General features: G+C 35.1%; 1 protein-coding gene and 1 long non-coding RNA gene across 2 annotated transcripts; both read right to left on the bottom strand.

Moving 5' to 3' along the window:
- Nucleotides 1-1,896: 1,896 nt before the first annotated feature.
- LOC103808108 lies at nucleotides 1,897-2,878 on the bottom strand. Its single transcript, XR_624786.1, has 2 exons — nucleotides 2,748-2,878; nucleotides 1,897-2,255 (listed from the first exon to the last, which is right to left on the bottom strand). It is a non-coding gene; the product is annotated as an uncharacterized LOC103808108 (long non-coding RNA).
- A 184-nt stretch (nucleotides 2,879-3,062) lies between these two features.
- Nucleotides 3,063-12,388, bottom strand: LOC103808109 (AP-3 complex subunit sigma-1-like; the record flags this gene model as incomplete). Its single annotated transcript, XM_009080873.1, has 2 exons — nucleotides 3,063-3,191; nucleotides 12,281-12,388. Coding segments are annotated over 2 exons (237 nt in total), but the record flags the coding sequence as incomplete, so codon positions are not given.
- Nucleotides 12,389-14,429: the final 2,041 nt, after the last annotated feature.

Here is a 14,429-nt window from a genome sequence, read left to right as displayed (position 1 = left end):
ATTAGTTGCCTGTCTTCTGCAGCTGAAGAAAGACTCAAAATGACATTTTCTTCTTAACAACAGCTACTGCAAAAGACTGATGTTATACATATATACATACACATATATGTTAAGGGTGGGATTTTTGCTGTTACAAAAGCATTCAAACCATTTAAATTTATAATCAAGATCTTAATGATTTAGAGCCCATGGCTGATTTCCACTTTAAATCATAAGCAGTAGTTAAGAGGAAACAGATGAAATAGGTTAAGAAATTCAAAAGGCTCATCATTCTCATGAAGGTGAAGTACAAAAGCAGATCAGCATTATGGCCAAGCCTATGACTATCTGTGACACAAGACAATCCCTAGAACGTAAAGGAAAGAATGGCATTTCCATAATTTCTATCAATCAATATCCCATCTTCCTCCACATGGTTTTAGTTTAGGGCCTGGCAGTGTCAAATGACATAGTAAGAGGACAGTACTTCCCCTGCCAAACTAAAGATGCTCCTCTGGCAAAGGGGAGGCAAAAACACACGTTCAGCTACCCTGAGGAAGCCCACATTGTTGTATCATCTGTGCTTATTTAAAGAAGAAATACTACCAGTGAGGGTTTCTGATTTCTTTTCGAAAGGAGTGCAACTTTACTGTGAAAAATCTGATAAAGAATTTCTTCCCATCCAAGGATATTCAGGGAAAGGAAGCACCAGTTAGCCACAGCCTCACATTCAGGATTTGCTAGCTAGTCACAAACAGAGAAGCTTCTTGAATATATTGGTGTCCGTGGAAGAGCTGCCCAGAGAAGAATCCTTTTTGGCAGAAGACATGTTGTCAAGTAGGAGAAAAGTAGCATAGACAACAGTAATAAAAAACACAAAACAAAACAAAACCCCAAACAAACAAGTCTGAAATATGCTTCATGTCAAGATGCATCTCACATATATTTTCTCTAAGGCTTTGGATGCTTAATTCATATAAATGCAGACAAATCTGAAAATGAACCAGTGGGAAAAAAGTGAGAAGAAAAATAGATGACTTGGAAGAATTTCTGAAATTGTGAGTTCCTTTTGCGAATAGCCCAAAGAACATTCTGTAGGTCAGAGTACCAAATGTTTCAAAATTTCCTATTTATCCTTTGGCAGCAGAACTAAATCCTCACAGGGGAAACAATGAGGAAAATTTTCAACATCTTTACTTTGAATGTCACATGGTCCATGCATTAAGAATAGTAAAAAGTTGGCAAAAGCAGGTGAAATTATAAATTCCAGATTTGTACTTGCTAAGCTGTCTAACTTGGGAATAGTAAAGAACACTTCACACGGAGGGGGGGAAGGCTGCATGTTTTATTCTCTCAATTTCTTCAGTGGAAATGATAAAGTGGCAGTTTACTACTTAAACCCAACATGAAATTTTTGCCACCTCAAACTAAGAACGATTTGGAAGAATAAATATTCTTTTTGAGAGGTCTGGAGAGAGCAATTCTGGTTTCAAAAGCATTTTTTAAACCGTGTTCCTTTATGCTATTTGCATGTAATACAAAGAATATATAAGGAAGTTGTTCCTGACCCCCACACCTTAAGAAATACAGTCCAAGGAGTTCGAATGTATCAGTTTTTCTGCTTCAAAGGTTATTTATCTTTCTCTCTCAAATGTTTCCAAAGGGCCAAAATGATAGATACTACGGATCAAACAGAGATCCTTTGTGGTTCAAATTTATCCTATAGACTACGTCTTAATATTCAACTGAAAGGAAAAGAACATGTGGCTTACATCAAATCCAAATTTCTGAAGCAATGCAGGTCCTCTGAGACTATCCCTGAAATGTGTTGTCCTTGATCCAATATTACTGGATTTTCATATACAGTATTAACTACACACTTTTTTAGACAAAAAAGAACACTATCCAGGAATTCTTAAATATCCCAATGACATTTTTATTATTAATTTAAACAGACTTGTACATCACACAGAGCTTAAGAGCATGATTATATTAAAAAAAATCACTATCCCCCTTTATGTTTTTTATATCACAGAAGAGTTTAAGAGCTGAGCAACTTACACAAAGGTGATAGCACTTTAATTTCTCTGAGGTCTTGACGATTTTGTGTATCTCATAAATCTAATTCTCATAGCAGAGAATTGCAAATGTCAGCAGGCACAGAAGCCCTATTAAAGTATCCCCATTTATCTTTCCACACGCATTTCATTATCACATTATTTGATAGACTCACATTTACAGGTCAGAGCTGCCAAATCTGCTCAGCCCATTCTGTCCTTCTCACAACACAGACAGCAATCAGAGACACCCCTTCCCCCAACCACAGTCAGACCATCAGGGAAAGTCTATCAGATTGTGTAAGTATCAACATCTATATGTAAACAGAAGTCATTGGAACTTCAGTAAAGGCAGTTTTTTTCCTTCAGAATAATAATGAACAGCTTTTGTGAGAAATGTAAAGAGCCAATGTGTTCAAGACAACACCCCTCTGTAAGCCCTTCAGAGCTTAAAACCACAATATTAATGCTTGCTACAACAGTATTTATATAGTCAATTGGCTCCATGAATAGGAAACAACATGATTTATTGCAAACAGCAGATTTCAAACAAACAGGTATTTAGATGTCCAGTTTGTTATGATTTTATTTAAAGAAAACATGAGTTTAATGTATTCATGCAACATTTGTAGTTAAGTCTTAAATAATCATGACAAACAGAAGTAGTTAAAGAACGCACTAAATACAGACCTTGGTGAAGATACAAAAAACCTAAGCATTATTGGTTATACAAAGTAAAGAACATCTTAAATACTTCCCCAAAATACTGCAGCAGCCAAGACACAGCAATATGCCTTACAAGGGCATAGGAATGTAATTCAAAAATCACACAGGAACTATCCTTTTCCTTTAATTCCACAAACAAGACAAAAGCAACATTCAACTCCACACAGATTTTTGAGATTATGTCTATGCAGTACCTTGAGTTTTATCCAGATAGTAAAAGTTAGACACATTTATTTAGTAAACAATTATGCAGTAAATCTCTATTACATTTCTTCCTTGGTATTACCTGGAGTAGCCATGTTATTTAAAAGTGGGCAGGTTTGGTACTTTTATACTGATGTCACCAATATTAATATTTCTTGGGATCTCTGGAAGATTCATATTCTTTACAGCTGAAACAGCCCGGGCTGGAGCTCCTGCTAAACCAGCCTGTATATAAAGTGAGGAAAAACACAAGTCAGTCCAAGTTGGTCACTAGCAATATACACAGACAACTAACTTTTCAAGTATTTCCATGGTCACACAATTAGAAAGACCAGATGGTAATTGTATTTGGAATGCAATGGGTTACTTGGAAATATTAAACCAGAAAGAGAAAACAGTTCACATATTCCTTTTTAATATGGTAAAACATGTAATGTCAACTTGATGGAAAAGTATGCCAGGGAGGAATAGGAGGCTTATCCAAGCACATGGAATGTATACCTTATAGAACAGACAATCTTGAGGTGTTTGAAGTCCAACCATGCTGTCTTTGCCTCTTACCTATTCTAAAAGTTCACAAGGTTCAGGGTTGACTAGCACTGGTTACAGGTTGAAAATATGTAACCTCGAAGTAACAAGGTGCTGAATGTCAGTGGAATCAATGAATATATATATACACACAAACACACACACACATATATATAAGAGGTATTTCAAAGCGGCTTAGTCTAAGATGAAAAGAGAATAAACACCTTGCATTTGTGAGTGATAAAGAGCATGCAGAGAGATCATTTCTACAGACCAACCAGAGTAATCTGTTGTCCCACAGTATCTAATTATGTACTAATATATCTGCAGCCCCCAGGCACACTTGAATGCTACATAACAACCTGGTTATGCCAAATTAAACCCTGGAGTACCTATTTTACATTAATGTCCTCTACTGTATGTAGTCGCTCTTCATGTAAAGCTAGAGCCTTTCTGTACAGACAAGCAAGTATTTCAAAACAGAATCACTGACTTCCATTCAGTTCTGCTTTTAGATAAAGTAACTGTCAGGTTTACATATCAGGGTGTGCTATGAAATGCTAACACTTTACAGCTCAGAGACCAGAAGGCAAACAGAAAATGATCCCTCCCTATTGCTTCTGAAGAACACCTCTTCAAAACCATGTTATTTTAAAGACTATTTAAAAAAGGCCAGTAAGGGTTACTCTATTTGGTGTTGTGTAAAAAAGACACCATTCATTTTAAGTATGGAAATGTTTCTCTTAAAAGTTCAGATTCTCTATGTGTATTTAGAACTAGCTGCGTGGTTTTACTTCAGGCTTGCCACAGAAGTGTAAAAATAATTTTTTTCCTGAGGAAAAAAAAAGCATCGAAGATTCTAAAAACAGAGCTCTTATTTGCAGAAAAAGACATCATATTCCAAATTCTGTGAATATGTGAAAATAATTAACTTCTATTTTGCTGTTTTTAAAAAAAGGATTAAAAACATTCAGAAAGAATAAAAATCACAAAGTGATTCTCAGAACTGGTCCAGTAAAAAAGGGCAGTCCACAAGAAACAAAGCAACGTACTAAGAACTGGTTAAAAAAAAGGCTAAACCTATAGAAATGGAAGGTCTCTCACTGTTAAGTTTGTTAGACTGAAAAAAACAGTGCATCTGCAGATAAAATAATTCTGATCAAGAAATACAACAAAAGACAGACTTCTAGAGAAGTTTGTGTCATATTTGATCATGAAAAAGTGTTGGTAGGTAACTAATGCTCCAAGTATAACCTTTTCAGTTTCTTGATTTTCACTGAAATTCACTGCAGTTGCAGGGTACAATTCCTGAGGTGTACACCTGACTTCCATGGTGTCCACCTGGACTACTGCACAAAAAGAGACTGACACCCCATACACTACTCAGACAACAACTCTACTTGTTGGAAGCTGTCAAAAAATATTTTCTCCTTTTTGCTGCTCTCTTATAAGAAATAAATGTAATGTCAAGTTAACATAAGACTTTCACATAAAATCCTACCTATTGTTCTTGCTCCTCCCTTCAAAAGCATAACCCACAGTCAAAATCAAAATGATTAAAGTTTGTGATGTTGACCTAACCCTTTTTACATCATGTGGAAAGGCTAATGCATCATAAATCCCTAGATTTTAGTCACAGGAGGATTCCCAAGACCAGGAACAGAGGCCAGAAAGCCATGAGCCATCTATTAACACTTCCCTACAAAATACTCCAATACAAGGGATGTGAAATTCAGGAAAGGCATGTGGGGGTAAAGGAGAAAGCTCAGAAAACTTAAATCTCTAACGCAATCAGATAATTTGGTCTCACTTTGGCCCTGACATAATCCCAAGTAACAGTTCTCAGAAGTACAAACTAAGTAAAACTAAAGAGATTCTAAAAGGTGTTTTCAAAGCCTCTTTTCCTTGGTGTCCTTTAACATCACCAAGTCTATCAGGTCATTCACTTCAGAGGCTCTTTCAATTGCAGTATCTTAATGAAGGGGGAAAACCTGGAACTAACACTAGCAGTAGTAAGAAATGCAAGTGTTCAAAATCTGCATCCGTGAATCTGCAATACCCTAAAGGTGCATTATTAGACATTGCACTTTCTTGCTATTTATTAACAAACAGCACAGAAGGCATAGAGCTGCTCAACACTGTCCTTTTATATTTGAGAACTTCAAAATACTACTGTTAAATCAATAGATGAAGCTTTATCAGACAAAACAATTAATGCCTTCATTTGGTTCTATTTTTTAAATTCTATATGCAGTAACTGCAGAAAAATTCTTTAAGAAAAACCAAAAGTGGGGCAATGTAAACTGTTTTCCACAGAGAAGATGAAAATACTAATAAAAAGCAATGAATTATACCATTTATAACTGAAACAATGGGAAATCAGAAAAATATTTTAAGTGATGGACACGGTCCACACAAGCAGGCATGGCTGGCAATTCAAAGGAGAGATGCCTTCTGGGTGACTAGGATGGAGATTCCTTACCCTAACTTAATGAAAGTTATTTATTCTTAATGGACAAAAAACAGTTTTAGTATAACTAGTCATTAATTTTACCTACCTGCAGCTATCCTCTTTATACAGACTTACAGTCCCTGCCTCCTGCCCCAATAGCATAGGATACAATGGAGACACAATTGAGAATTATTTAAAATACCATAATTGACATGACCATCGCCCTTCCACCCCCCTGTGCAGCCACAACTTCCAAAAGTCACCTTTCACAAAGATCACTCTGCATCAGATCAGCCAAGACCCCTGACAAAACTGCTATCAATGTCAGAATACCTCTCTTTTTGACAGCGAGATTGTCTTTCACTATCATATGCTGGAGCAGAGATTTTTGAACTATTACATTCTCTTCTCCTGTAATTCTCTGTATTGTGTTTGTAAAACAGTATATACATAATATGCACAGCAGAATGCTATTTAGCACAATTAATGTCAACCCTATCAAGCACAATACAGTTATACAGCACTTCTAAGAGACAGCAAGTGGCTCATAAACAACATCTAATGGATAAAATGACTGGAAAGCACTGGAACTACCAAGCTGGATAACTAACACAATTCAAATGCTATTATATCTGAGATCCTTACTATTTCTTTTTAGCATGTTAAACAGTGAACTAGAATGCAGTCCTTCTATTAATTTATGATTTCTTTTACAGAAAGTGAACTGTATTTAGAAACACAAAGTACCTCCATCCCCATGTGCTGTTAAGGCGTTTGCTAGAGGTACCTGATTAAAAGAGCCATCACTGTAACACCGAACTCAGCAACTTTCACCTGGCTTTTTTATCAAATAATTCAGCAGGTAAGTTGGTGAAATGCAAAGAAAAAAAATATTTCACTGGAAAAACTAAAATATACAGCAAGCCTTAAATATGCAGTGAATGATGAATTATCTGTCACAGAGAGCAAATGACTGAAGCAAGTGAAAAGGAAACTTCTTAAAACAAACTGATGAAATTTCAGAAATACAATTGTATACAATAAGCCAAACCACCACATTTTTGCTGCAGCTGCTTTGTACTCTCAATTTAATTTGTTACTGAAGATTCTGCTTTAATGTTGAAATGCTGCATATTAAAATTTAGGTTCAGTTATTGAAAAAAATGCTTGTTAATATGTTCGTAGACTTTTAGAGTGAAAGAGGAATACTGTATATGCAAAAAAAAGCAAGCTACTTTATAGGCTGAAATAGACACATATAATACCAGAACTTTTACTCCTCTAGTCCTAGTCTATCAAATGAGAAATATAAGCAGTTGTTAATTTACTTAGGTCATTGCTTATCAGTTTAGGAATAGATTTTCTTTGTCCTTGTCATCACACCTTCTTATAATGCCCCACTGATAAATTTTTATAAAAAAGTCATCCCAACAACCCTGTTTTACTCTCTAGAAAGAAATCCATATCATTTGGGAAAAGCATTGCACATCACAAACATTGTTAATATGCACATATGAATAAAAAAAACCCATTCAAACCGTCATCCCAAATAACTCTACACAGAGCTAACTATCACTAAAATATATATATATAAATACACAGCCTACTGGAAAACAAAATAATGAAGGCTAACACTTTGTGAAATAAGCCACAGTTTTCCAGGTATTCTGGAGGTACTACGACCTCTCTGTTGCTGGTGTTTCATAGCAATGCTTCTTTTCAGAACAAGTATGACTTCAAAACAGCAGGGTTATGAAATCATGAAAGGATGCAATACATAATATAAAGGAATGATCATGTTCCCTGCTTATGAAGTTAAATAAATGAATGTAATTAGAGAAAAACCAAAATGAAGTCTGCAAGTATATCAAAATGAGGCCAAACAGATAAGAAGACTTATGACATACTCTTAGAATTTAAGCACTTGAATCACAGAAAGAGTAATGGATGGGAATGATTTATTATTTGTTTGTTTGTTTTTCAGTGCCAGACCCAAAAATAAAAACAGAATATGTGTGAGCAGAACGTAGAAAAAGAAAAGTAGCTTTGCACAAAGAAAAACAAAACCAAAAGAAATCAAACCAAAACCCTGAAATCAAACTCCCTAGTGTTCCAAATGAAATACAGACTATATGTTACAAGGATTGAAATATTATGCAGAGGAAGGACATATGCGTGATTTTCTTCAAGTGTGTACTTTGAATTTAGGTAAAATGTCACATATTACCAAAAAATATTTTTAGCTAATACTCAGTGCTACTAAATCCAATTATGGAATTATATTTTTTAAATCTTAAAGGTATTACAGTACTTTAGCCTAAAAAGAACACATGAAAAGTAAAGAGCAAAGCTACAAATGAATTCAATGAACTTCATCTACTTAAGATTGCACCTATTTAAAACACCTGCAGTTTGAATACACAGATACTCAAAATAATTTTAAAGTATTGCCATTAATATTGACTGACATTCAAACTGCTGAGCTAAACTCAATGTTTCAAACAACAAATCACAGGTAACAACAATCATAAACTCCTCCTTCTGTTCCTTGTTAATGTTCATGTTCAGTTACTGCAGTTGCCAAACATCTTAAAGAAAAATCCAGTGATCCAGATTATAATTTACAGACAGCAAATGTACGTCTGAGGCTGAGTATGTGCTGACAGCTGTTCTCATTTTATGTTTGATACACTTAAGGTTGGACAATCAACTTTGGTATTTCTACATCATCTCTACAAATTGCACTGATAATTTTATTCTCTCTATATAAAACTGTTTGTTGCTTGGTGGTTTTGGTGAAAGGTTTTATCAATATTTCGTTCACCTGAAGCTTCTTCTGAAACTTCTCTTTGCAAGCAGGTAAAAATTCTTTACTTTCATTTGGAAATACTAAATGGTGAAGCAAAAGAGTTCATATTACTTATTTTAGATTATCAGGGGCAAGATTCTCCCAACAAGGAAGCTATTTCTATTATGTCATCACATCATATTTTGTTATTTGTGTGTTTAATTTTTATTCAGATCAATTTTTGGAGGGTTTTCTGGTTAGTAGTTACACAAGTTCATACTCCTTTGTTTCTTAAACAATGATACAAAAAAAAGTTAAATTCTAAAATGCAGGAAGAGAAATAAAATAAAAAATATGATGTCAATGGAAAGCTAGTAAAATACACTATAGCCAATAAAAAGATGAGGGAACTACAAGAAACTAGCACAAAAAGTAGGCTACAAGGACTAGTGTGGATATTTTTACACATAATTTTTGAGTCTGGCCTACATAATTTATTGCCTTTGACATCATTTTGCTTTCCCTTTTTGTTAAAAGTACATTTTTTCTAAAAGTCAGCAATACCTTTGTCTACCTGTCCTGTCTGGGAGACTGAAAGATAAAGGTCTGCAAGAGAGAAGAACGGAAAGAGCTAGAAAAGATCACAAGGTTCGGAAAAAATGAGGCCCAACTTAAAAGTCTCAATCATACGCAGTTGAACACTCCAAATAGAGAAGAGGTAGCCCAAGTTTAGCTACAATACTTCCTCTGAATAAAATCCCAATGACCCCTCTCCCAAAAAAATCCCCTCCCTTTATCACAACAATCCTTTGGTTTTAGAAGGATGTACCAGAAATCCATTCACAGATAAATACTAAACTGAAAGGTAGGGAAATGCATTTAAGACAACATTTCTCAGGATAGAAATAGAGTTTCCTTTGTAGCTCATCCAAGCAACGTAAGAGCTGAATCACAAATCAAAGCTAGCGACTCTCTTATAGTGTTTTCAATAATTAATCTCTGTTGAAAGCATTAACAAATTCTTTTGAGTAGATTACTTTGCTCAAATACATGTGCATTTGATAAATACATTCAGTTGTCTTCACTAAATTCTATCTGAAAGCCTGTTTAGAAAATACATTAAATAACTAAACAAATACCTGATGTCAAATGGCTAAATTTTTTATATTACTGGAAGTCAGGTGGGCACAATAAAAAAAATTAGAGGATTTCTGAATACACAACTCAGTTACAGCTTTATTAGCTTCATCATTTCAGCTATAAAAGAATAGGCAATTTAACCTCAAAGTAGCTCCTTTATGAATGCAAGAACTATGATGGAGGTCTAACAAGCTGGAGAATAAAGCAAGAGTGCTGTGGCACCGGTGGCACTTGTATGAACTACACACTGTATCAACAATAATTTCTAAATTTGAAAAATAATTTGTTTTTAAATTAAAGACAACTAAGAAGATCCACTAGTTTTGATTTCTTAGTGACCAGCATTTGAAATTTATGAAGTTATTACTGATTTGAATTTACATGGATTTGCTTGTGCCTTGAAAACAGGTCCTTCAAGAACAACATATTGGAAGATTTACAATCTTTATCAAAAAGACAAAAGGAAAAGAAATAGCAATCAGGAAATTTCTGCGGATATACATGAAACAACTGATTAATGATCTGAAGAAATAGTTACCAGGTTTTGTGATGTATCTCAGCATTATAGTAACTGTTAAATTTGAAAAGAAACAATCACTGAACTAAGGCAGAAAAAGGTATTTGTAGTGAGCAGACTGTGAAACGTTCTACTTCATCCCAGTCATCAAGTGTTTTAATTTATCACTGCTACTTCTTTACCTTCTACAACTCAGTGCTGAATGTAAAGGAACAAGTTGCTATTTGCCTTGTATATGCTCTGAGCTCTACACAGGTTTTTTTATAACTTCTACCACCTTTGTTATACTAAGAGCATATTAGAGGAAAGAATAACTTACTGATGAATAACGCAAAACAGCAAGTATTGCAGCTGGTTGCACTGAATCAATGTGTTTCAGATGACTAGTCAGAGAGTGGTCTACATTTGATTTGGTAACAGAATTCACATAATTAAATGCTTGCAGGTAAATCTAATATGTACATAACACAAGGTAGAACACAGCTGCTCAGTAAGTTCAGCTTGTGGAACACTACGTTATTTTTCCATCAACTAAAGAAATATATATGTATACAGGGGTTATTAAAAAATAGTAAAAATTTATGAGAATAGCTTCAAATATTTGTTTCTGTGATCAGTGTCTAATTCTGAGTTTGAGAAAAATATTAAAGTGAACATTTTGGACACCCTCATAATCTACAATACAGTCCTTCGACACATGCTGCTATGCCCTGCATCCTATCATATCATACCTAGATTTTTCTTGACTTCACATGTTGCAGTCCTGTTCTTGGAAACAGCTTGGAAGTTGTGCAAAACAGACAACTAAGTGTATTAAAATAACTTGAGGTGGCACAGTTTGAGACTGTGGAATTTAGAGAACAGCATACACTGTACCACATAAATGCAGAAGAATTCATTATGTTCTTTGTTGAGCTCAAATTACAACTAGGAAGTTCTCCGGGTCATCTCCTAAAATGTCATTTAGTTCATATTTATGCCACCTGCAAGATGTCAATCCAATCAGCTGATTTCAACTTTAGAAACAATCTCCAATTCAAGCAATAGCTTGTTCAGAAATTTGAGTATTACGCTTCAAAAATCTGATGATGCATTCTTTTGTGGAATTGCTCTCATCGATAACAGTCGAAGACTTGGCTAAGATGTACTAGCAGTATTTTAGCTTTTACAAGGCATGTCTGGTGATGTTAAATAAACAGAAATATTTGTGTCATAGCTAAATTAATTCTAAAATCCTTTCCTAGTCTAAATGTCTTTCCTAAACACAAACTCAATTACTGAATTGAAAAGGGATTCCCATAATTTATGTGAGATCCCTCACTCAGACTGTTATGGGCATATACAGAATATAATTTTCTTGCTCAAGTCCACTCAACTGAAGACCAAAGGCTCAGATTACCAAAACTGCAGAATTCATATTTAAAGGGTCTAAAATTGGGTTTTAAATTCTATATAGTCCATTTGAGTTCAATTTATTATTCTGTGTTGCAGTATTACTGCTGCCACTTATTGCAGGAGCTAAAAAACATACTAAAGGACAGGAATATGTAGTCTTTATATACACACTATGTCTCTTTATCTAATTTTATTTAGACTCACTAGTCCAGCATAACAAACATGCTAGACAAGAGGAGCTTGCAGAAAGAAAGAGCTACAGAATTATCTCAATAGCAATGGTGCACAATGCTATTAGATAAAATAGCAAAAGCAAATCAGCAGTGACTCTAAGTAAAAGGTACAACATCCTCAGATACACTGTAAATGTTTAGCATTATAAGCAATCAGCTTACAGTATATAGTTCGCTAGTGAAAGACAAACAGCATATACTACATGCATGCATTTACAACCACATTTTTAGTTTAAAAACTATGCAGTGCATCACTCTTACCTCAGATTTCTCCAGTTTGTTTTGAGCATCAATCTGGGTGACAATTTCATTCATGTTGGTCTCCAAAACCATTCCACCCATGACCATTTCGGCCAATATATTATGGACCTAAAAGAGACCAAAAGACAATTTGAAAATGCAAAACGTCCTACATGCAATCTGGAGAGTTTAACACTGGATTCTTCAGTACAGGAAAACATTCTGCAAATCACTTAACTAATGCTATCAATTACTTAAAAACCACTTGGGAACAAAGCTCGTAGCTTAATGTTCCTTTCTCTAGTATCTTCTTTGCTCACAGCTCTGCCACAAACTCATCAGCTACACCACTTCCCTTATCACTGCTAGAAGAAACTTTCACATTCCTCTTTCTTTCAGTTCCTGTCTTCTAGCCAATGATTATGGACAAGAGTTCAAATTAGTGCCAATAGTAGTAATACCTCTGAGGAGCAGGCTGTACAAGATTAAATAAATTGCTCACAAACAGATGTGTAAAAACTAATTTAGGTGACACCTGTGAAGGAAGAATGATATAGGGATGCTTACCCACCACGGGTACCAAGATTAGGACTAGAAATAGAACTGACATTCCTGAGCTACACCATACATATAGAGTCTTCAGCATCTACGATTGAGACTAACAGCTAGGACTCAAACTGAAGGAGCACGTAAACCAGATGGGGACATTAATGAAATGGGTGTGTTTAAATATCTCTCTTCCCTGCAACCCTGACTTGGGGATGCAAGCCCTGGTTCATGAATATCTGCTTCAGAGTCTGCATTCACACCTTAGTAAAGACTAACTTATTTTTTTAGAGGCATTCTTCCACATATGTTCTAGTAAAAATCCAGTTAATATGTAATGTATAATATTTTAAGCCCATATTGACATTTAAATCTGAAGACAATGAACATTTTATTACTTTTCAAAAATAAATACAATGTACAATCTGACACCTCAAAGTATAATTCTGCTATTATTTTGGATATTCTCGCAATTTCTCTGTGGATCAAGGATACAAGTGAATCTCCAAATCAAATAATTCTAAAGATGAGTTGAAGGTGGTACATTAAAAGGCAATACAGATCTTGGCTTTATGCCATATCTAAAAACAAAATTGAAGTTGTTTTCCTGATAAATCATTTGTATATTTCAGTAGAAATTTACAATTCATGTGTTTAGAGAGGCTGAATGCAGATGTAAATTCAAGATGTAGCCACACTGAAGCAATTAGAACTAGATCAAAGGGCCTCCAGAAGTCTCGTCCAGTATAAACTATTCTATGGTTCTAAGAACAAAAAACCTGAATGGTTTTACTATATTATAAATTAAAATAAACAAACAAACAGGAGAGGCTTCTTGGGCACACAGACCACAGATTATAAACATATGGCTGTAGCCCAACCACAACAACAAATCAAGTCAACCACTGCTTGATAACCAAGAGAAAGAATTTGGTTTACAGGTTCAAAGCACACATCTCACCAAGACACCAGTTCCCCTTGGTATAAATTCTGACAGATGTCTGCAACATGACAGCAAGCTACAGATTAAGGAGTAATTGCCAAGGGAGCACTGTCTGCACCTAAAAACTTCAGGTTTCTGGCCAGCTGTAGTACAGATGACATAACTGTTCAGAACAGCACTATACTTCTGTGACCGGCATCAACATCCAGCCTTTGGCAGCTATTGACATTACCCTTATGATGGAAGCAGTAAAGAAGGGGAATGAATACAATTCTGAATACAGCTTCTCACAAATAAAATGGCTTATAATTGAGACTGTATATGCAGATTTACAAATACTACAATAAGCTTTACAGACAGAAAGGACAGCATGAATATAATTATTTTTTCTAAAGCACACTAGTCCTCAGAGGAAACCTTAGTACCCTCTACCAAAGCATTAAGAAAATACCTTCCTTAATCTTTTTAGTCATAAATTTCATTTCCCTAGCTGTTGCAGTTTTAAAAGACTGCTTTATTATCAGGTGATATTTATCAGTTAGGTGATTCTCCCCCTCTGCTCTGCTCTTGTAAGACCTCATCTGGAGAGCTGCATACAGCTTTGGGGACTGTCCTAGGCTACAATGCAGGGGGTAACCGATGGTACGTATTCTGTGTTTCCACAAGCTGTTAAAGCAGGTG

Source organism: Acanthisitta chloris, unplaced genomic scaffold (genome assembly GCF_000695815.1).
Source record: "Acanthisitta chloris isolate BGI_N310 unplaced genomic scaffold, ASM69581v1 scaffold30768, whole genome shotgun sequence".
NCBI lineage: Eukaryota > Metazoa > Chordata > Aves > Passeriformes > Acanthisittidae > Acanthisitta > Acanthisitta chloris.
The sequence above is the reverse complement of the archived record's forward strand: the minus strand, read 5'-3'. Positions and strand labels throughout refer to the sequence as shown.